Source organism: Aythya ferina (genome assembly GCF_964211825.1).
Source record: "Aythya ferina genome assembly, chromosome: 17".
NCBI classification, from domain to species: Eukaryota; Metazoa; Chordata; class Aves; order Anseriformes; family Anatidae; genus Aythya; species Aythya ferina.
This window is the reverse complement of record NC_140316.1, coordinates 2,629,945-2,651,934: the sequence shown is the minus strand read 5'-3', so window position 1 is coordinate 2,651,934 and position 21,990 is coordinate 2,629,945. Positions and strand designations below refer to the sequence as shown.

Here is a 21,990-nt window from a genome sequence, read left to right as displayed (position 1 = left end):
TTAAGCATTTTTAGCTGAGTATTAATTTATTATTTAAAAAAAAAAAAAAAAAAAGAAAAGAAAAAAAAAAGAGAGAGAGAGTGGGAAAGAGAGATTGGAAATTAATTTCCTTTATATTTTGGATTGTCTAAAGTTGTAATTTAAGAAGGCCTTGAGCACCTCTTGCAGCCGGTGTAATCATATCATATCCAGGGTGCTTTAGTTACATGTTTATAAGATGAGAAGGAAGGACTGTGATCTGTCTGCTGATAAAGATAAGGTACTTGTAAAATTAGCAACCAGCCCTTACACTCAGGTCCCAAAGTTCTATGTTTAAATTTCCTAAGCCACTTGAAAATTTTTGTTTAGGTATTTTGAGAAATTAGAGTAATCTCTTGCAGCCTAAATAAACAGATTAGCTATGAATATCTTCTTTTGTTAATGTTTTAGTAATCAAAGCATGGAGGTATTTCCATTGTCCTTGTAATGGGAAACCAAAATATAGCCACTGAATTGCTCCTCTAGTGATTTTTTGGCATCTGAAATAAATACTTAGCCAATTACTTTAATAGAGGAATTCTTAGTTGATGAAACACTCATTATGTTTTAGCATATATCAGAACATTCAAAGTAGGAGAATAAACATTTAGATAAAAGAAATGTATATAGCTCATACTTCTTACTTTCCTGAAAGGCCAGATTGCCTGACAGTTGCAGTTTTTTTGCCTTAAAAGTACACAAGAACATACATAGATTTTTTTTTTTTTTTGTAGGCACTGACCACATTTTATTTTTCAAAAAAAATATGGCTAATAACAATAGTACATTTCCTAACTCACAGGACTCCTTTCAAGGCAGCTGGTCTGACCTCAGGCACTGGCAGCTCTGCAAAATCTGAAGGAGCTGCCAGTTGCCCTTATGGTAGGCTTGAGGTAAGGCCCACTGGAGCCCATGGAAAGGTTCCAGTGACATCAGGGAGCTCTGGCTTACGCTGGGGACAACTTTACCTGATTAAATATTGTCAGATCAGGTGAAGAGTTAAATGCATAAAACGAACCTCTTTTATATGTATACTTCTTTTCAATATTTCTTTGGATTAGATTTTTGAACATGGAAAAACACAAAAAGCATGAGCCAAACTTTGTTTTCTTGACCATACAGTCCTGCTTAGAGGAGCAGAGAGATGAAAAAAATTAAAAAGGTTTGACCTGCAAGAACTGTCTACAATTGCAACACCTAATTCTATAGCCTTTTGTCAACTGACCCAGTAGGATTTGACCCAATCTCCCTGTAAGAGCAGAATTAATACAGCCATCAGGGACGTTTGCCACAGAGGTGCAGAAATGCATCTTTAATTCCAGGTTAGGTTGGTTAGCTTTTCAAAGAGTTGCCTTGCTGTCTTTGAGTTTTTTACAAAGCTGGAATAGAAATAGTGAGACAAATTCTTTCCCTCACTTATTCTTTTGCAGGGTTTTCACCCAGCTTTCATCCAAGTCTCCTGAGATTTTTGTTGTTTCTTTAGCGCAGTGCAGAAATCCCCTGAGTTGCATCCTAGCCAAGAAGAGGCTTGGCAGCACAGAGGGAAAAAAATGGATAAAACATATTGCTTTAATTAAATCCATTGACCAGTTTTTCTCTAAAACCACAAACTATTTTAAGCTCCACTTCAGTTTTGGGCAATGGTACAGGGAATTATAACTGGCTCTTCCAACCTGAGGTTTAACATATTCTCCAATGGTGTGAGTTAATTTTATCCTAATCATGACATCACTAGTAGCACACCAACCCTCCAAGCTGTTGGAGTTGCAGCCCATTGCTAGGTCACATCATTATGCATTTCCATACACAGAGATTCAATTAAATTAGAATGTTGCTCAAAACTGGGGGAATGGTTTTGGAAAGCCTGATGCCACTCCCAGCTATCCCAGACCAATTACAGACTGAACAGGCTACACTGAGTTATTTTGGATTTCTTGTGCATGGCTTCACATTAATGCATACAACATTGCTCCAATCAGAGCTTACTAGCAAAGTAAACCTTTGAGGCTGGAAAGAAATACACAACAAAATAAATACTAAATAAAAGATGGGACAGATCCTTGACTTATAGTTTTTTCTGATACTAATCCCTCATTTTTAATTTCTTAGAATCTGTCCCATCATCCTAAAAAGCATTTCACGACTTTCTGTTTGTAAACTGATAAGAAATTTAATTTTAAAATAATGAATACATTCAATTTTAAAATAATAAAATCAGTTATAACTGAGTGCTAATAAGAAAAATAAAGAAACTTTGCTGCTGTGATCTGTGCATTTGTGCTCTATTCCACCACAACACTTAAGTATGTACTTGATTTCAATGCCTGAAAAATCCTACTGTTTCAACACCTTCAAATATTATGGGCCAAATCCGTCACCTCTTCCATGATGAATGATGTCTAATAAAGGACACATATTGCCACTTTTAAATCAGTGGCCCTACCTGCAGAGTAAAATACTATTCAACATACAAAATTAGCTTAATTCTGCACAGGTATATAAAGGTATGAGTAAATACCATCAGGCCAACGGAACTTACTAAATCAGGTATGAGCAGCAGGTATAAAGAGAGCAAATCTTTTTCTGTATATTTAATATTCATAAACAAGCATCAGTTGAAGCCAGCAATAGCAGTCTCAGCCTAGGATCCAAATTCATGAAGCCCCATCTGAAGACACTGGTTACAAAGCTGGTGTCCCCACAGCACAGAATTGCTTCAGCAGTATGCTAATTACAATCATTTAGCTCCATAAAAATTCTGTTTATTAGAAGGACTTGTGAAAAAGCACCAGGAAAATAACAACTTACAGGGAAAACAATAGAAGGAATTTGCCACTACAGCCCAGTCTTCCCCCAACAATGGATTGTTCCCTGTCTGTAGCACACCCACTGCTCTGTGTACACAGATGCTTTCAGCAGAATTTCCTTAATTCTGCCATATCTATGGAAACACACCAAAGTAGCAGATGGTCGAGAACAAACAAAGCCTTCTGCCAGAAGCTTTTACTGTCTTGCTCCAAAAATTCAGGTGCTTTGTCAAGTTTTGTTTTTGCTTTTTTTTTTTTTTTTTTCCTTTGAAGACATGTTTTCCTAGGCCAATATTGGCTAAGATGAAGTTCGTTTCCAAATTAAATGCAACAATTTTCTTGTGAAGTTGCTGTATGAGATTTGGGTGTTGTGGCTGGGAACAGGGGAGTTGGGGGTGGAGAGTGATCCTTAAACCTTAAGGTACGGGTAGAAGCCAAAAGACCTACACATAGAAGGATCTATTTCTTTCCTCAAACTCCAAAGAAAAAAAACACTTTTGGTACAGGAATCCATGTAGGGCTGGGAGGTTCTGCGAACTACTCCCCAGAAAAGTATGTGTGAGTATTTTTTCCCAGTCACACTCCTACCACATCACTCTGTGTTAAGTCTCCATGATGTCTGTAGTGACTGTGAGGCTGGTGCAGGACAAAGTAGACCGAGTCTGCCTAGTCTCAAGGGAGTAGGAGTTGAAAGGAGCAGTTCCCCTGTTTTCTGCACAGCATAATCCTTTTACTTGGCAGAGAGAAACTGGATGGGAGTAGTCAAAAAATGCTTTTTGAGGCTTATTTTCAAAGCTAAACACTGGTTCAAACAAGTAGTGGCTAATTTTCTACTTAAAGAGCCCAGGCACACATGCATGCACAAAATAGTGTTTAGCCTTGTTATTTCCCTAAAGGCGCTAACATATTTTTCAGCTAGCATATTCAATGCCCAGAGAAAATAATTTGTCAGCCAGCTTGCTGCTATTTTGGGCAAAGCTGGGTTTAGACTATTTAACAAATTGCTCTACACGGATCAACCTTGTGAGCTCATTCTTTCTCTTTCACAAAATATTTGTATCCCTACAAGAATATAACTTGAGCTGCACAAATAATATATCTGAGAGCCAGACAGTTAAACCTGTACTTTCATAGCAAGCAGCTACACATACAATTTGTTAAAGGCTGTTCTCACTCAGGTGAGTAAGTGCTTCACTATCTAGCATGTTTTGATTAATACTATCTTTGAACAGCAGCTGGGAGAGATTTGATTTTTCTGGTTGCATCTCATTTCCTCCTTTGCAGCTGAACAATGGCCAGAAAGCAAGCGCTAATGTGAGAGGAGATGTTCAAATATTACGGTATGGTAGTTGCTGTCCAATCATCAATATCTACGTGTCTTTGAATATAAGCTTACAGAAGGTCAAAGGTACAGGCCAACAAGAAATTAAGTTTGGAGGAACAAAGTCCAGAGCTGTTTAGCCAACTCTAATCCAATGATAAGTGTTCCTTATTTGCATGTATATGATTTCACTTAGGTTAAAAAGAATAAATAAAAATCTGCCCTTATTGCACAGCAACTCTCCAGTGTTGCCATTAATCATTTGATTAAAATGTTAACATGAGCTAATTTCTGCCACATCAATATAGCAACTGTTTTCATTGTTTTTATATATGTTTATACAGCCTAGTTTTTCAAAGGCTGTATCTTGGGTGGAAGACGCTGGGCTATGAGAGCTGCTGATTTTGCTGTCTCAAGGCAAATGTTAGGGTGTCAACTCGGCTGCAGCACAAAATTGCTTGTGATGGCACAGGTCAGCCAAGGAGCTACCTCCTGCTTCCTGAATGGTTGCAGAGATGTTCAGCAGCAAACACAAGTGCTCAGTGCAGTTCTATATGTATCGCTCTCCTTCCTTTCTTTGGCTTGCAGATATATTTCTGCTAGCAGGATTTGTGGGGTTTCTCTATGCAGAGAAATTTGGGGATGTGTCTATGCTGTCTCTCTTGGGGAAGTACAAGGCAGCATCACTGGCTCCCTTTGATGTTCCTCCATGCAAGTAGCCAGGATCTTATTTTATCTGACCCTCCTACAATGCCACAGCAGGCACAGACTCTGGTCTAGATTTCAGCTCATGCTTCAAATCTAGCAAAGCTTTAAAGGCAGACTAATTTCTCTAATCAGTGGGTCTATTCCATGTTCGTGTTGTCACTCTGACATTACAACCTGCAGCAAAAAACGTAGACAACCTGATCAATTATAGTATTGGAAACAGTGCTGTAGAGGAATAATCTCCCACTTAATTCCTGCAAAGACCCCAGACTCCTCAAGTGATCGTCATGATTAAACCACAACTCACTGTAATTTAATGTGTGGCCATAATTAAACTGCTGTGGAACATTTACATCTCAGCATCACAGCTGAAAACCTGCATGCTCCCCAGAGAAGTAACATCCATTGTAGCTGACAGAGGTGTCTGCAGCAGCACCTGATCCCCTGCCAACCTTCCTTAGCCCTGCCTCGATCAGCCAGACAAACTGCCCACCAAACGTCGAATTCCCAATACAGAGGAAGAGCACAAAGTCCTCTTCACTGTAAGAAGGCAAACATGGAAACTGCTTGTTACCTTCCCCAGAGCTTGCCCAAGGGGTCGTAGCTCATGCCAACTGCTTGCTGCTTGCAGTCCCTGCTGAACATCATCTTCACTGGGAGCACTCAGCTTTCCCTGAGAAAAGTGAGCTCTCCACAAGCAACAGCTTCAAATATCAGTGGGATGGAATCAGCTTCTCAACTTCTACAGGTGTATATGAAACAAAACACTGAGCTTCATCTTTCAGGGACCTTTCTGAGATCTAGTATACCCCCGAAGATTACTCAGTTCTGGGCAGCTATTAATGGCCCCAACAGGGCTTTTTCAAAAGAAGGCTGCTACAGTATTTTAGGTTGCATTTTATTTTTGGAATAGTGAAAAGAATAGCATGAGAATTAATATGCATCAACCAATACACAACCTAGTAAAACACAAAAATTGGAGCAGGAATAAAACAATTCTGGACTATTCACCCTGTCATTCAGTAAGTTTCACTGGCCTGGCACAAAGATTGACATCAGACCTCCAGCTGAGCTCTGCTAGGTGGCTGACATCCATCCAATATGAAACAGGAGCCATGGGTTTACCTACCAGAATTACAAACAATGCTGGTGCCACAAAAGCCCAGATTGCTCCATTCTCTAGTGAAAGCCAGCAGCTGCAGAGAAAAATAGAATGATTTTAGGTGAAACACATGGTCATTTAAATAGTAATGTTCTTAATTTAAAAAGAGACTAAGAGTGCAAAAAGACTCGTGAATTTTGAAAGCAAGAGACATGATAGGGCATCAATAAGAAGCTCCTTTTCCCCTCAGACTCTGAAGCAGGATCTCATTGTGACTTGTGTCTTGCATAGAGTCAGTGACAGCTATGTGCCCCAGCATGCCTTCAAATAGTATTAGGGGTGGAAAGACAGGAAAAAAAAAAAAAAGGTTTTCTTTGCTGTTTGTTGCTCCTGTATCCTGTATCACAGACACTCCTTTCAGTGCTGTGAGCACTGTCATTGTAATGAGAGAAAAATGTAAGCCTTCCTGCTTTGCCTAGCTGGGGGTAAGGAAGAAGGCTGGAAAACATGCTGTCAGCTTGACGCTTCTTTCTTACAGCGGTAGGGATATAAACTATTTTACCGCACACAACAAATAACCCTGGTTCCCAAATGTTCACTTATATTGTGGTAGGATTGAATCCTATGGTATTTTCTCAGATAAATTTGCTTTTCCTTTTCCAACATAGAATTGGACTTTTTTATTTGATTTTATTTAACAATATCCATTCTAGATCTACAGATGCTTAACTGCAGTTTTCTTCTAAAGGTTAAAAATCTTTTATCAAAGATTATTCTCACTTTGTCAGAAATGCTTCAGTCCCTGCTTTACTCTGTGCGTGGGGTAAGCAGAGCTCACACTGAGTGCCCATTGTAGGAGGCAGTGACCTCTACAAGCAGGCAACCTCCCCTGCTCCTCAGCAGCAAGGTACAGAACTACAGCCCTTCTAAAAGATCTATGTGTTTTCCTCCCCACCACACTTTTCATCCTTATTGCACCTGGAATGAAACCATTTTCATACTCACTTGTCATTTTCTCCATAGCTGTCTAGGGATGATGTTGTGGAAATTACACAGATCACCAATGGGCACCCTGTGAAAAGACAAAGTTGGAAGCAACATTAGGAACAAAAGTGCAACTTCCAGTAAACCCTGCAAATTCAGCTAAATTTGCATGGACAACAGAACAGCTCAGAGCGATTTTATAATTAAGTCTAACTCAACATCCTTCTGCAGCTTTGTACTACAATATGTTTTAATCAATTAATGTTGGACAAACAAAATGACTTTTCAATAAAGCACTAGTTTAACAGGTTAACTGAATTAGTGCTAGTTTCACTGAGAATCAGAGTCCTTTTCCAGTTTTTTTTTTTTTTTTTAATGTAATTTCTCTCTCTTGCTATTTGAGCAGTGATATCCTGTGGAGCAGCATCAAGTTTATTTTTACCACTTTCCCCCAAGTAAGTGCACCTTGCTCAAGAATAAGGAAACAAACTAGGAAATGGAGATGAGTTTCTCACAGGGGTGCATGACTAGCAGGCAAGAAGGTAGAAATGGTGACATTCAGTTGTCTAGAGCATCACACGCAGGAGTGAGAGACAATTATGAATAGAGCAAAGCAAATCAAGATCCCATTCAGATGCCCAACCAAGATTTATTTTAATATAAATATGTAATAGCCCTGCAAGATTTCCGTGCTTAAAGTAGACATTTCCATATGGGTTCTGACAGTTCCAGTACGCGGCATCCTGGGAGGTGGAAGAGTGCTTTAAGGGATTACACGGGAATTATACTAAGGCAGATAATTATGGTCCTGCTGCCAGGGGTAGTGGCATGCCGCTGGCCCTCAGTACCATGGTATCCTGTTGTGCCACTTTGGCACAGCTTTCCAGGCCAGGAGCTGGAAAAGAAGCGAGTTTTTTTTTTTTTGCCAACAGTTCTGAACATAGTGCAACATCATCCCTTTAAATACTAAATGATTGTCTGTTAATTCCTGTATGATCTAATAAAACTTGAAGGTTTGGGTTTTTATCATCTTATGGAATTTAATAACCAGGTCCCAGACAGAGTATTATACACAATAGCTTGAAGTTTCAATTTTCTTTTAAATTCTTCAGGGTTTCTGCACAAGGTTTATACAAAATTATCTGACAAGTAATTTCTGCTTAATCTTACTAATTATACTCATAATCTTGTTAATTATCTTCGTAAAATTCTGCAAAACTTTCCTGTAATGGGAGAACTATAATTTTTGGAAGAAGTATTTTAGTTCTTTAATGAGAAATTAAAGAATAAAATGAGAAAGGTGCTCAATACTTAAGAAGCAGCACCTACAGGTATTGTTTAGTTGTCCTAGTTTGAAATACATTCTGCAGGGTGGTGTTTAACAATCCCAGAACTTGATTGTGCTCTCACATACTTGTCCAAATTAGGAATAACCCATTAGAAGCATATTTGTGTAAAAACTAAGCAAAGGCAAGATTTAAGTTCACTATTACATCTGTCTATTTAAGAAAGGAAAATCCCATATATATCTGGACAAAATCAGCAATAATCATATTCAACAGAGCAATAATACATTGACATAAACCCATCTGCTGAAGCTCTCTTTGCTGTGGCTATTTGAACTACCCTGGCTCTCAGGTATGCCTGCATCTATGATTCTCAATCAGCTCTCCAATTGCTGAGCAGAGACAACCTTGTTGATTGGCACTGTTTTTCTTCTGATGCCAGTTGTCTTCCTTTAGCAAGCAAGCTCTACCTACATGTCACAGAAGCAACAACACTTGTGCCTGACTAACTCTCCTTTATATTTCTAGTCTGCCAAAAGTTGGAAATTCAAAGGATTTAGTGTGATTCTTTGTCAATTTTAAATGGCAGTGAAGAAGAAAATTAAATGCAGAATTCCTTTGGAAGATAATAAAACTTATGACATAGAGCAGTCATCTGCATAAAAAGATGTGTTAAGACAGTGATAGTAAAATTTTGTGCACCTAAAGTGCAGCATTTGCTTTCTCTTTGCATTGACAGGACATTAAATGGTAGATGGCATTGGAAGCAGCATCAAGGTTTTGTTACAGTGAAATTGAAGTATTTTTCCTTTAAGAAACAATCATTCCATAAATTCCAGGAAGGCTGAAAAAAAATGAGTTTAGCCTAAGGGGATCATAAGATTTATTTTGGACTGAAGAAATAATATGGATTATATATTATACACAAAAGTAAATGTATTTGCTTAATCTTTTGGCAGTAATAATTGCATAAGAGCTGTAAAGTTTAGTCTACCCCCATAACAGGTAATGTTAATGTTGTGCTGGCACTGGTTATCATCCATGAAAGAATTATGGTTACGGTTCTTCACTGTATCTGAATGTTTTCTCAGTTAGCAGATGCTACAAATATGCTCACCAACTCTATCCACAATCACCAAATTTATGATGCAATAGACTGTGCATTCCAGGGCACAGTATCAGATGAAAATGTTGCAGTACACCTTTCTGGCAGCTGATCTATGGCAGTGGTGTCATCTGTGTCTCTGTAGTCCCAGCACAATATGGAGTCACACTGAAATGGGGCAAAACATCCTACACACATCCCTGTGCTGCTGCAGCATGAGTTCTCCAGGTCCCCAAGCCAACTAATTTAAAGCTACCTTGCAAACCCAGCATCAAAATGCAGCCTGCAGAGTAGGCATAAACTCTGAATAGCTGGGCACAGGAAGCTCAATAACACATCCTTTTTCAGACAGATTTCTCTGTAAATTTAGCCCAAATACAGTCTGAAGTGCAAAGCCTAAAATGAACATCAGACAGGTTACCAGTTTCCCTCCTCTTCTTTGCATTAAACTTTATATCTAATCCATTTTGCTTTACATTTCTGAGGCCCTAATGGTAAACAAAATAGAAAATGCCTGTAAATCTGTGATCTCTGTTTTGAAAGCTTCTGTGTCATCTATACATAGGAAAAAAAAAAACAACAAAAAAAAAAAACGAACAAACAAACAGACGGGCTTTAGAAACTCTGAGGCAGACAGTTTGAAACAAGCAATTTTAAGACATTAATTCTGCAATGCTATATATGTAATTTATAGAGAAAGATGAAGATTAGACACTAATGAAAATATGTTTCTTTCCAACACTGAAACGATCTATTTTACTTGATGGGGAAAAGTATATTCTCCCATCTGTTTTGTAGAAGTTAATTTTGTATGATTTTCTTTTCTTTTGCTATATTATACCTTATCTATGGAGAAGTCTATGATGACAGCAAATAACAAAGCTTAGATCTTTTGCCAGCTTGGAACAAAATCTCCATACTAAGGTGCTCCCCAAAGGAAAAGAAATTGCCAGGAATAGGTAAACAGGTTAAGGTCAAAGAGCTACAACAGAATCTCCAGTATCACAAACTATATCATCAGCATCCTGCAGATGGGTGGGTGGGTAACATATTATTATGATAATCTGTGTGGGTTATGGTGAATCACCAAGGCAACAGTATTTTTTTCCCAATCAATCTCAGGGTACTTAAGATAGTTTTAAAGGTAGAATATTATCACCTTCCTCAAATTTCTCTTCTTTTGAATTACAACTGCAGGCTTTAATGCAATTTCAGCAACCTTGGAACTAAAGATAATACCCACAACGTCAATCAACTCTACGTATTTGGTATCCTGTCTCTCTGATTACTGTTGAATTCATTTTACAGGAGTAATAACCCTCAGAAATCTCAGCAGATATTAGCAGATCAGTGATGGTCAGTGTGGAGTTCTTTGTTCCCATCTCCTGTCAACTTGTGCCTCAAGTTTCAACTTGTTATTTAATAGAGACATTTTTATATATGTACACAGAACAGATCTTCTGCTTAAATAAGAATAATGTGTCTGGGTTTTTAAATTCAGTACTGGAGTTTGATATTATTCCAGGAACTATGAGTTTGCAAAATTTAAATGCATTCACATTTCAAATAAAAGAATGAAAAAATGAACTATCTGTTTTGACTAACATGAGATGAGACATCCTTATCTCCAATTTCTTTCCACCTTTTTTTGGTCAGTGCAAGAATTAGCCAATCCAAACTGTAAAAAAAAAGTCCATTTTTATTAGATACTCTAATATTTATATCTGTTACAGTCTCAGGATGGCACAAGAATGCTTGACTTTTGACAGCTGTATTCAAGACAAATTTACCCTAATTTTTACAGCCAAACAAAATAATCTTAAGACGATTTTGTTAGCCTCTTTCCCCAGACTTGCAGAACTTAATATGTGGAAATTTTATGGGATCTATATATAAATTCTCTCTACTGTACTTTCATCAAGATCACGAAGGAGCAACCCAAAACTCTACTCAGTAGAGCACGAGCACATACTGCTGCTGAAAGCAGTACTGATACTTGATCTCTAATTAAACATTTCTGTTTGTATTCGGAGTAAATGTACTAATAAGAGAGAAAGCTGGGGACTGACAATAAAAAGAACTTATCAGTGCAGTGAGGCCTCCCTCCCCTGCTCCTCCTATTGATTTGCTAATTTAGGATCTGATCTGGCCTAGTGACATCAAAGAATTTACTGCAGTGGGATGAGGTTTAGGGACTATATGTATTAACATTTGATTAAGACCAACTCTCAGTAAGGCAAACTCAGATCATAAGATCACTCTTTTACATATGCTTCTGAATATAATCTTGTCTGATAGTGAAGAAAATAAAAGCAAGCAGCTCCTAAATGCTTACCCCATCCAATTCCGTAATAATATAAGTGCTTGCTCTCTTCTGACCCAAATACTTTGATCACCATACTGTAGAGATGAAATCCTTCCACCAGCATCCATGCAAAAGCACTCAGAAAGAAAAAATGAAGGAGAATGGCCAAGATCTTGCAAGGCAGCTAGATTAAGAACAACAACAACAAAACATATTACTTCTTTGTGATGCAGTCATATTGGTTTTGCAATTGTTTCTTTTTACATTTATGCTAAATCACTGGTGTAAAACATTCTTAAAGAACAAAGCACTAGAGGACTATTTTTCCAGAGCATTTTGAGATAGATTCAGAGTAAAAAATCCTTTTACCTTATCACAAACAACAACAAAAATCCATTGCCAGACATGCTGTGGAAAGCAAAACTGATTGCTTATTTGTGCATAAAGGATACTATTACTAAAGTATACACAATATTTAAAAATTAGAAATTTGCAGATTCAATACCTGTTGCTGAGTTTGTAGTAAACAAGAAAATGAGACAAGTGAAGGTATAGACACTGTGATGTACTCTGCTTCCTCTTCTATGATGTTCTTCATATTAAAAATAGGATAACACACAGGTTAAATCACATTGCATTCTAGTGTCTGTCTGTCCGGGTTAAAAATTCTGTACAAGTTTCTTATGCTCCTCTATTAGCAACACTAATAAAAATTTTAAAAAATTACAGCAAGCTATAATTGGCTCTCAATTCCTATGGTGGTCATCTAGGTTGCCTTCCTGCTTGAATTCTCAGTTACTGAGTCTGAAATATGCACCTGCTGTATGCAAAGCTATATTCGACAAGAACACACTTAGCAATTAAGGCAAAGAACTGAAATTCTTCTCCATAGGGTCCTTACAGACAGTTCAAATCCTCTGTGATAGACTTTTGGAGCACTATATGCCTGCCATCAAGATTCTGGCAATAAGAGCTAGTAGAGAAGTTTAATCAAAAGAAAAACACCATCAAGAAAGTAAGCCTACCCAGTGGAAACTGGACTATTTGCTTCAGTGTAAACTACTACATGTTTGAAATGAAATAAATGCTGCCCCAAAAGAGAGAGGAATGCCATGCCAAAGGCAATGCAGACAGAAGTAAAAATGTCCTCCTGAGTCCTGCTTACAGCCTTACTAGAGCCTGCTTTGGAAACGCAGCCTGGGCCTGAGGCCTAGCTTTTCCTTAAGGGCTGTCATAGCAGCTCTCCACAGTTAATCTTCAAAGAAATCCTTTCGAAGAGATCCTTACATCTCTTACAAGTCTCTTATCAGCCTACCTTGTAAAACAGTGAAAACTAACCCTTTCTTCTTCCCCACTCCTCACATATTCACACAGCACATTCTCCTTTCCCCCACTAATTGCTTTTCGAGGATGTCTCACCACAAGTGGTTTCCCTCATCATACGGTAATTGAACAGATGTGACTGCCGATGATCTTACCACACAACAACATTATTTGGTTTGCTTTCAGTTAAGGTACATTTTAAACATGTTCTTGGAATGTGTCCCAGCTTTATTTGATTTTTGCGGCTGGTAGCATACTGATGGTGGTCATTCTGCTTTGTAGCTGTAACATCCGTACTATGACACCTCCACAATTTTGGAGGAGTTGCTTGCATGTGGTCCACAGAAAGATTCTTTTGTCTTCTTCAAGGATTTCCTTTCTCACCTGAACAAGTCACAGTAAGCTAACCAGTCCAGGGGAGCCTGTGTGCTGAGGAAGCATTACCAGCAGAAACCAGTTTGTTGCCACAGTGGTCTTCAAGGTACTAATCAGTAGCTTCCTTTGATGTGTTAGTTTAGCTGGTCTGTGGTGACATATTTTTTTTTTCTTTTTGTTGATAGTTTGGTACTTTGTAGGCTACTGAAAATTAAAACGTTGGAACTTTGCTAGTATAATAAAAATTGAGGCCTTCCAGTAAATTCTCAATTTTACTCAGCTAGTTCTGTGCTAGTAGAGGGACATTCTGATGCAAATCCCCTGTGATTACATGTTTTAAAAAGCAATAACTTTAGTTTAAATTCATGTAAGTGAGATCTGTAAGTGCTTTTGTATTTCAAAAGGTTTGGTAACATAAAACTAAACCAGACTTGCTTATTGACAAAAACAGTAAAAACATTTCCAGTTAATTTCATCATATGGCCATGAAATCTATTTTAATTCCTTTTGATTTCTACCAAAAGATTAGTCCACAAAAATATAAATGCAACATAAAGATGACTTGCAAGCTACTCTTGTCAAATGGATACTTTCAATTTTTTTGAGTAGCCAAGCAATACACATCACAAAACACCAGAAAAATAAAAATAAGCACAGTTGCAGGAGGCTGGTCTGTACATAATTTTGCATAATACTCATTCCACATTTATGCCTTACTTACTACTTTGAAAACATTCTCAAATGACAAAATTACCTTCTTGAAAGAGGCATTGCAAAGCTGAGATAATGCACATTAAAAACAACTAGGTGACTGTATCATAGGATGCATGCTACGTATAGTAGGATACTTATAGAAAGACAGATCTTACTACTGTTATTCCTACACTTGACTAATTGTGGGTCTGTGTAAATAGAAAAATCAGTCCAGCTAGTAGCAAAGCCTGTCATGCTATAGTTGTTGAGAAAGTAAAGCGGTCTCTCAGAAATGCCTCTAAGAAAATAATATTAATTTGTTCATTGAGGACAGTCTTAAAAGCAGGTAGGTAAATTTTCTTGTATTTTCTAAATTCAATTTCTAATAGTGTTTTCATTTTGAGTTGCAATTTTATTGCATTTTTAAAAAGCACACTGAAAATGTCCTTCCCTGCAGTCTATATGCTATGCTGATACACAGTCTTGAAATTCTATAGATATCTATAGCACAAACAAAAGAAGTTCATTTTGTTTCTCCAACTACTGATATTAGGAATCAAGAATTTCTATTAAAAAAAAAAAAAATGTTCCTGAATGTGTTAGGAAGATCAAGGTCCTATTGTGGAAGTTGAGTTTTGTGGTTAGTAAGTTAAACATTGATCCAAAAGGAAAAACGCAGTAGTATAAATTGCAAATGACTAAAGAATACATCTGAAATTAACAGGAAAATACTGCATGCTGTATCTGGAAACAAAACCTAAATATCCCTAGAAATAGAGATGGCAAAAGGATGGAGAGTCTAAAGACAGTCATGTAAGAAAATGATGTGAGCTCAAGGTCTGTTTATTCAATGCCATTCCTTATTGTACTGCATTTCCTCAAGCAGACTGGTAGCACCTGTCCTCTCAAGCAGAGCACTTATAAACTGTTTAGCACTAAATATACCCACCTTTGGCAGAAGGAGAAGATTAAGTACACCTTCTAGCATACATACTGCCTCCCTCTTTTTGTAAACTACCATTTAGCAGTCCAATTACAGCAGCAATTAAAGGTATTAAAACTGATGTCCAAGCTAGTGAGAACAGAGCATTCAGAAACAAGTACACGAGACTAATAAAAGGATGAATCACAAGACTCCTGATCCCTAGAGGTTATAACAATAAAAATAAAAGTGCAGTGGATACATACTTCATGCTTTTCAGCTTCAAGATCTTTACAGTATTCTGCCATACAATTATTGCTGTTACAGAGGAGATAAGGCTGAAATATCCAGGGACTCTCTGAAACGTTTAACTTTGGAAAGCCTATTGCATAAAAAGGCTTGCTTTCTGTGAGCTATGGTTTTAAAGGAGAAAAAGTATTCATAGTGGTAAACATAGTGGCCAATTCACACCAAAATATAATCACATGGAAAAGATCACTGGTTGGAGAACCAGCCCCTCTGGATGTAAATAAAGGCAGGCTCAGAGAGCTTCCAATTATGGTTTCCCTATAGGTAAACATATAAGAAATTAATACAAGTTTTGATGTTACATGAATTTACCTACACCACTTCCAAAAGAAGTACCTGATACGTTTTGTCTGGTTTCATAAAAAACAATTTCAATATAAGTGAAGTTAGTTTTGAAGAGGTTTAAGAGACATTAAAATATGCACCTGTTAAACTGCAACATAAGTCAATGTGAGTGCTTCACAAGCTTAGCTACCTGTTCTCAACTGAACAAGCGAATGTCAGTGTAAACAGGGCATGCTATAAATGCAGGTGGACCCTGGGATAGGACTCTGAAGAATATGAGCTCTACCAATATCCAACTAAAAGCAGGAAATGCAACTAGTACTTTGTAGTATTTAAAAAGGCTGGAGGTGATGCAGACTTGATAAGGTGTAAAGAAGCTTTTACAGCTTATCAGAAGTGGTTCAGCTGGATTGTTTGAAAATCTGGATTGGCTACAAAAAGAGAAACTGTGACAATAAAACACCTCTTATGCCCAGGGAACATTTATTGCCCTCCAACCTATGTTCTTTCAGCAGAATGTTAGCTCTATACTTACTTAGAGAGGATTATTTTAATACCTGGTTTACTTTGTCTTCAGGTTTAGGTTGCATCCTTTGTTGCTCTCCACTGTCTCAATTTCATCTTTCATATAAACCATTCCCTATTATTTTCCCCCTTGCACATTATCTTAACTCAGGACCTACCTGGATGTTAGGGTTGTTCATACCTGGAGGAGTACAAACTTACATAGAGTTTGTACATCCTCATGTAATAATAGCCTATGTAAAAGCAGACATTATTTATAAACTTAACAGAAGCTCAAGGTATCCCATTTGAGATGAATATATATTTAAGTAGCTTTTGTTTTGGTAAAATTAAAAGTATGCAAACCTCTTACTAAGAATGAGAATAATAAAAGATTAGTAGAAACTCCTTTTTACTTGTCCAAAATAATATAGAGCAACAGCTGACCAGAGAAGCAGCCAAGTTTTGCCCATTACACTAACAGAACATGCTGGAAGATTATTTGAAAATCAGTTTTTGTTTCTGCCTTTTTCAAGTGGGACATTACATCAACAGATCTTATGTGATTTAAAATAGCATTTTTTATCCCTATTTTTTAACAGTGGAAACAAATCATTTTCACTAGTGTGTAATACAGTTACCTTGGCATACTCATCTTAATTGAGTCTAATTAATGTTTTAGGTGCCAATTCTGATGGTTTAGACCATGGCACTCTGCATAAGAATTCCCACCTACAGTAGATCTATAAAATCAGTCTGTAATTTAAAGTTCAGGACGTCATGATATGGCAGAAAATGCCTAAACTTGCTTAAAGCTTAAGTTCCAGGTAAGCAATATGAACATGTATGTCATTTGCTTAAATAGTTGCCCGAGTTGCCTAGGAAGTATACACGTGCTTTGTAGTACTGAAGATCTTGGTTTAAACTCTTAATAAAACCTAGAGGCAATGCTTTCTGCCACCTCTGGCTAAGTAAGCAATGCTTACCGTACCTTTCTCATTGATTATGACTCAGGTCAAATAAACATGAATGATATTTTTAAAATATCTGAATTTCCAGAGATCATGAACAATAAATCTGCTATTCAAAACAATAGCATATTCTACCACATAAACAAAACTTCATGAACAACAACAACAAAAAGACCTTCTGTTTTGCTGACCAAGAAAGCAGAATAAATTTTGAAAGTTTCACCAGGAAGCTCATTACCTACCAGCAAGAATAAGATGACTTTTTAAAATGAAGAAAAAAAAAAAGGGTGGGGGTGGGGGAGGAAAGAAAGAAAGAAAAATCAATCACCTAACAGAAATACAAATGAACTACCACCCTACCTAAATACAAAATCCATACAACATTCTCCAATACAGAATTGTTTTGCAAACAGACATGGACAGATACTATTATAACAATACTGAACTCACAGAAAGCTTTATCCAGGTTGTGAAATGGCATTTTTGGCGAAGGCATGTTAAAAATGGGAGATCTCACCTGCAACAGACACTTTCTTGCATGCAGCATTCATACCATGCAGATGCCTTGCAAAAAACACAGCCATTCTCTGTCTTACACTTACCGTTCCAGGGCTGAACTGAAAACTGGTGAGAAGCAGGATCTGAGCTACCAGAACAGCAAAGGACAGATTCGCATGGATATGATAGCGCTGGTTGCGGATGGTGCTCACAGACCTGGTAGAAGACAGAAATACACATTAATAAGATGGTATTCTAAGAAACATGAACACATTTATGATTTATCAGAAAGCATTTTGTTTGGCTTTTGGTCTCTTGCCCTGGTGGGGTTATCACAATGTCTTCTCAGCACTTTTTCTGCCAGAACTGACTGGTATCTACCTGGTTTCTTGTTTACTCTGCAACCATCCTGAAGGCAGCAGCAATCTGATTTGCACATTAACTAGCTCTGCTAATGACTTGTGATGGAATATTAGCAAAGGGCTTGATTCTGAATGGTGCTGAGCTGTCAAGGAGGGACATCAGATCTGCACTTCACAGAAAATATTCAGCACCTTGCACCATCTATCCTAGACTGTCCCACAAAGTTTCCATTTGTATTTTGTTGAGATTTGCCTGTATTCAAAATAAGTGAACTTGAAATGGATCCCGTTATAATTTTGACTTTACCAGTGCCACTTCTTAGCACAAGAAATATAGCTGCTTACACATATGGGCAATGCCTGTCTTGATGGAGTACTGACCATGATTACAACATTATATGAACCTTGTCTCTCTTGTCTTTACAAAAGCTGGCAGGAAATCTGACAAGGACATGGTTTCCTGGCAGCCTTCTGACCTTTTGCTTCTGTACTCATCCAGAAATAGGAAGTAAAAACCAAAAACATATATCTGAACATTTCAGGCCTTTTGCATAATTTTATTATTTTCTTTAAAATATAGAATAGTGGTAATGACTACAAATTTTCTCTTTTGATCCATGCTGCCTGCCAGTTCCTACTGGCAGTTTTAATTGTTTTGGGAGACCTGGACCGTTTGGCTGCGTGAATGGCAGTGCTTCCTCTGCACAACAGTACCCACTCCCATCTTTTCACTGCATCACGCTGCATAGTGATGATTTTTGCAACAGCTGGTGATACATTGTGCACGACCCCTTCAGCAGGATGATACAGAGTCAATGATGCAGATGATGGCTTGCTATCATCCCTGCTCTTCCAGTGCTGTTTCTGCCAGAGTTCCATTAGAAGGGAGTGAAGAGGGAGTCTAAAAAACGCATCAATGTCCCAAAAGTAACCCAGAGACAGGTTGCACTGCTTGGTGCCAGTGGCTTTCTAACAAGGAGCTTTATGTGGTCACAAACTGGAGCGTCATTGCCCAGAAGGCAATCAGGACTGCCCCCCTGAGAAGCAGCCGTCCTTGCCAGGATGCAGAGTAGCAAAGAACTTGCCAGATTCCTCTCCACTTACCTCATGATCAGCTAACACTGCATTGCAAAATCTCACTTCAGCTGTCTAATGAGGCCCCGCTCTCCAGTGAAAACCTAATCAAATTATTTTTTATTGGCAGTTTGAATGATTCTGTATGTAGGTGGGGTGCTTAACACTGTGATAGCTGGGTCCAAACTCTCTTTCCAAGTGTGCTGTTTGCCTCCAATTTCTCAAGGAGTTTTCAGCCCAGCTGCAGCAGTATCAGCTTCTTTTGCTCATTTTCCTTTCTAAACACTCTAACAATAAGTTTTGCGCTCAAGACAAAAATGGAGCAGATCATTCCCCTTAGCCTAAGTATGTCAATAGCGCAATGCCAGATAGGCAGACATCGGACTTGTTTAGATTGGATTTTGCCACACATTGCACACTTAATCCAAGTATGACCAACACAGATCTTGAGACTTGGAAATAAGTCTTTTGGAATAAACAAACATTGCAATCAGTTTATTGGGTTTCAGCAAACCCTTTTTCCTAGAAACTGGCCTCTTAACAGGACATTCAAAAGACATGCTTAGGCACAGAAATCAAAACTTGAACTCCTGAGTAGGAAGAACATGGTTTAGTGCTTAACAAGAAAGGAGACAGGAATCACATTCCTTGTTAAGATCCCAATCTGCTGCGCAATCTTGGATGAGTTATTTCACCCCTTGTCAGATTTTCTATTTTTTAAACAGAAACCTCTATAAAAGCTTTTTTTGCTTTTTTTTTTTTTTTTTGCTTTTTTTTTTTTTCCAGAAATGTTTGTATCAAGCCTAGCTGGGCCTCAAACTCAGCTGTCACTACTCGAACATAAACAGGCAAAGAGGCCGTAAGTGCCCACAGCAAAAACCTTCCCAGTGCAGAAAGCACAGCAAAGGGGTTGCCGTATTACAGGTGTGAGGATGCAGGGATCTAGAGGATTTAAACATGAGAGAGAGTGAATTTCACACTTCCTATAGTGTCCTTCATCCTCCTAAAGGAACACATTAGTAAACTCACCCAACAGAGAACAGCAAGATACTTGAAAATAAATGTGGGTTATATGATGCAGTTGTAGCCAATCCTTACAAAACAGAAATGAGGCATCTAATGTTGACTGAGCCTTCCTGTCTAGGCACACCTACATGGCTTATAAATACACTGCCTTACAGAAAAGATGGTTGCAAAGCAGAAAGAAGTACTGCTCATTTCACTCCGAGCAATTCCAAGAAATATCTAGTGGGGAGAGTGGGTGTGATCCTGCAGTCCTTGCTGATAGCCTTGAGCTCCTGATCAAACACTCTACAGCCTCCTTACAAGATTCCTGAATTATAGCAAAACATGGACACTAAAAAAAAAATAAATTAAAAATCTAAAAATCCCACATAGCATGGAAATAGCTTGCTATATAGAGACCACTCAATTTCGGGAAATTAAAGTAATTAAGAAATAACCAACCATTACAAATACATGTGCAGAATCTAATTAAGGAAGGTTGTAGAATTAATAGCCTTTTTTTTATTCTGAGCACCTAAACGGATCCAAATCAGTGGCTTGAAATGCATTGTTCGGCTTTTCTGCATCAAAGTTCTCAGCAGGTATTAGGTTAAAATCACTTACGACAACACAGCAAATGTGACCAGCGTGATCGTCAAGCAGAAGATGGACAGAGCACAGCCGATGTAAGTGATGGAGGAGAGGGCCACCTGGTGTTCTCTCGTTAGCTGTACACAAATGAGAAGGAAAAAAAAATCAAACAAACAAAAAACAACCACTATTAGGTGATTTGTTACATTACAGAACCATAGGTCAGCTGCCCTGCACGAAGCTTTTCCTCTTCCCTTGTCCCCATATATAAGGGGTTCATGATCATTCACTGCTGTGTCTGATGTGCAAAATGAAGAGCTGTCTGAACTGTCAGTCGCACAGCCAGGGCATCCACATGCCTGTGGCATTTTGGTTCCCTCTTGCATTTCATAAGTCAGTATTTCCTCAAAACAAGCTAGCTCCTCCACTGCTGTGATAGCATCAAGCCTGAGATTAGAGCAGTTTATTGGGCTGCACAAACAATGTCAGCAATGGGATATTTCACAGCTCGCGGGGCACTTTGCTAATGCTCTCACACTGCAATAATTTACATCGTTGTGCAAATACCAGAAGTGCTTCACAGCAGTGAGAACTGACAAACCAGGATAACCCATAAATCACAGGCCATTTATAGCCCACTTGTTTTGTTTAATGTATCATGTTTTCAGTGCCTGTTGAAGGAGGTGGACTAACATCTACAGAATGGAAAACCAGAGAAAAGACCCAGCAAGAGCAGCCAGAGTGTAAACCTCTATGTTCAGCCTCTGTTTTTATGTACAGGCACCTTTTGTAGAATAATTCAATCTTCATGAACATTTAGTCTGTGACTCTACAGTACCCACTACTAGGATATATGTTAAAACCTGGAGAGATTCAAAGGGGGAGGGACATTTTGTTTTGTCTCTTCATCCTAACTTGATCAGAAAGTGTGCTTTAATTTTCCATGCAAGTTCACATACAAAAATGACAAAAAAGCCACACCTAACAAAGGCAACCAGACAGTATTAATATATAATAAGTAGAACAGAACTAGGCAGGAAAAAGCTTTCTCATCTCAGAAGAATTTTCAAACATATCTCCTGACTTGAATTTTGATAGAGCTGGCATTTTTATAAACTAAGCATCTGAAAACAAATATGTGGTCAATCCAAAAGTTTTGTTTATTATTACTATTATTATTTTTTTTTTTTGAATTGCTATGCTTTTCTTTCAACATTTATTCACTATGCATTTAATTCCTGGCTGAAAACTCATTCAGAATATTTATTAATTCAAAAAAATACTGAAAGAACCAATATATTTTCCTTTTAATTTATTTATTTATTCTACAGTAAATCTGTCTAATATAAATAATCCATCCTCACAGTTTCGGATTTTACATTATTTCCACAAACACAATATAATTTCCTGCCACACAAAGTATTTCATCAAAGATTATTGAC

At 37.8% G+C, this 21,990-nt stretch overlaps 2 protein-coding genes across 6 annotated transcripts in view; one reads left to right on the top strand and one right to left on the bottom strand.

Annotated features, from left to right (window-relative positions):
• The window catches only part of ADGRD1 (adhesion G protein-coupled receptor D1), a 157,756-nt gene that overhangs the window by 30,648 nt on the left and 105,118 nt on the right, over window positions 1-21,990 (bottom strand). For all 5 annotated transcript variants that reach the window (XM_084491653.1, XM_084491655.1, XM_084491654.1 and 2 more), the window contains 5 exons: window positions 20,582-20,685; window positions 17,621-17,732; window positions 11,667-11,820; window positions 6,962-7,028; window positions 5,984-6,050 (listed from right to left, as the gene is read on the bottom strand). In XM_084491653.1, coding sequence (XP_084347779.1) covers window positions 5,984-6,050; window positions 6,962-7,028; window positions 11,667-11,820; window positions 17,621-17,732; window positions 20,582-20,685 — 504 coding nt within the window. The remainder of the gene's footprint in view (window positions 1-5,983; window positions 6,051-6,961; window positions 7,029-11,666; window positions 11,821-17,620; window positions 17,733-20,581; window positions 20,686-21,990) is intronic.
• LOC311420608 (uncharacterized protein) overlaps window positions 1-21,990 on the top strand; it is a 363,195-nt gene that overhangs the window by 326,034 nt on the left and 15,171 nt on the right. The gene's annotated exons all lie outside the window — the stretch shown is intronic.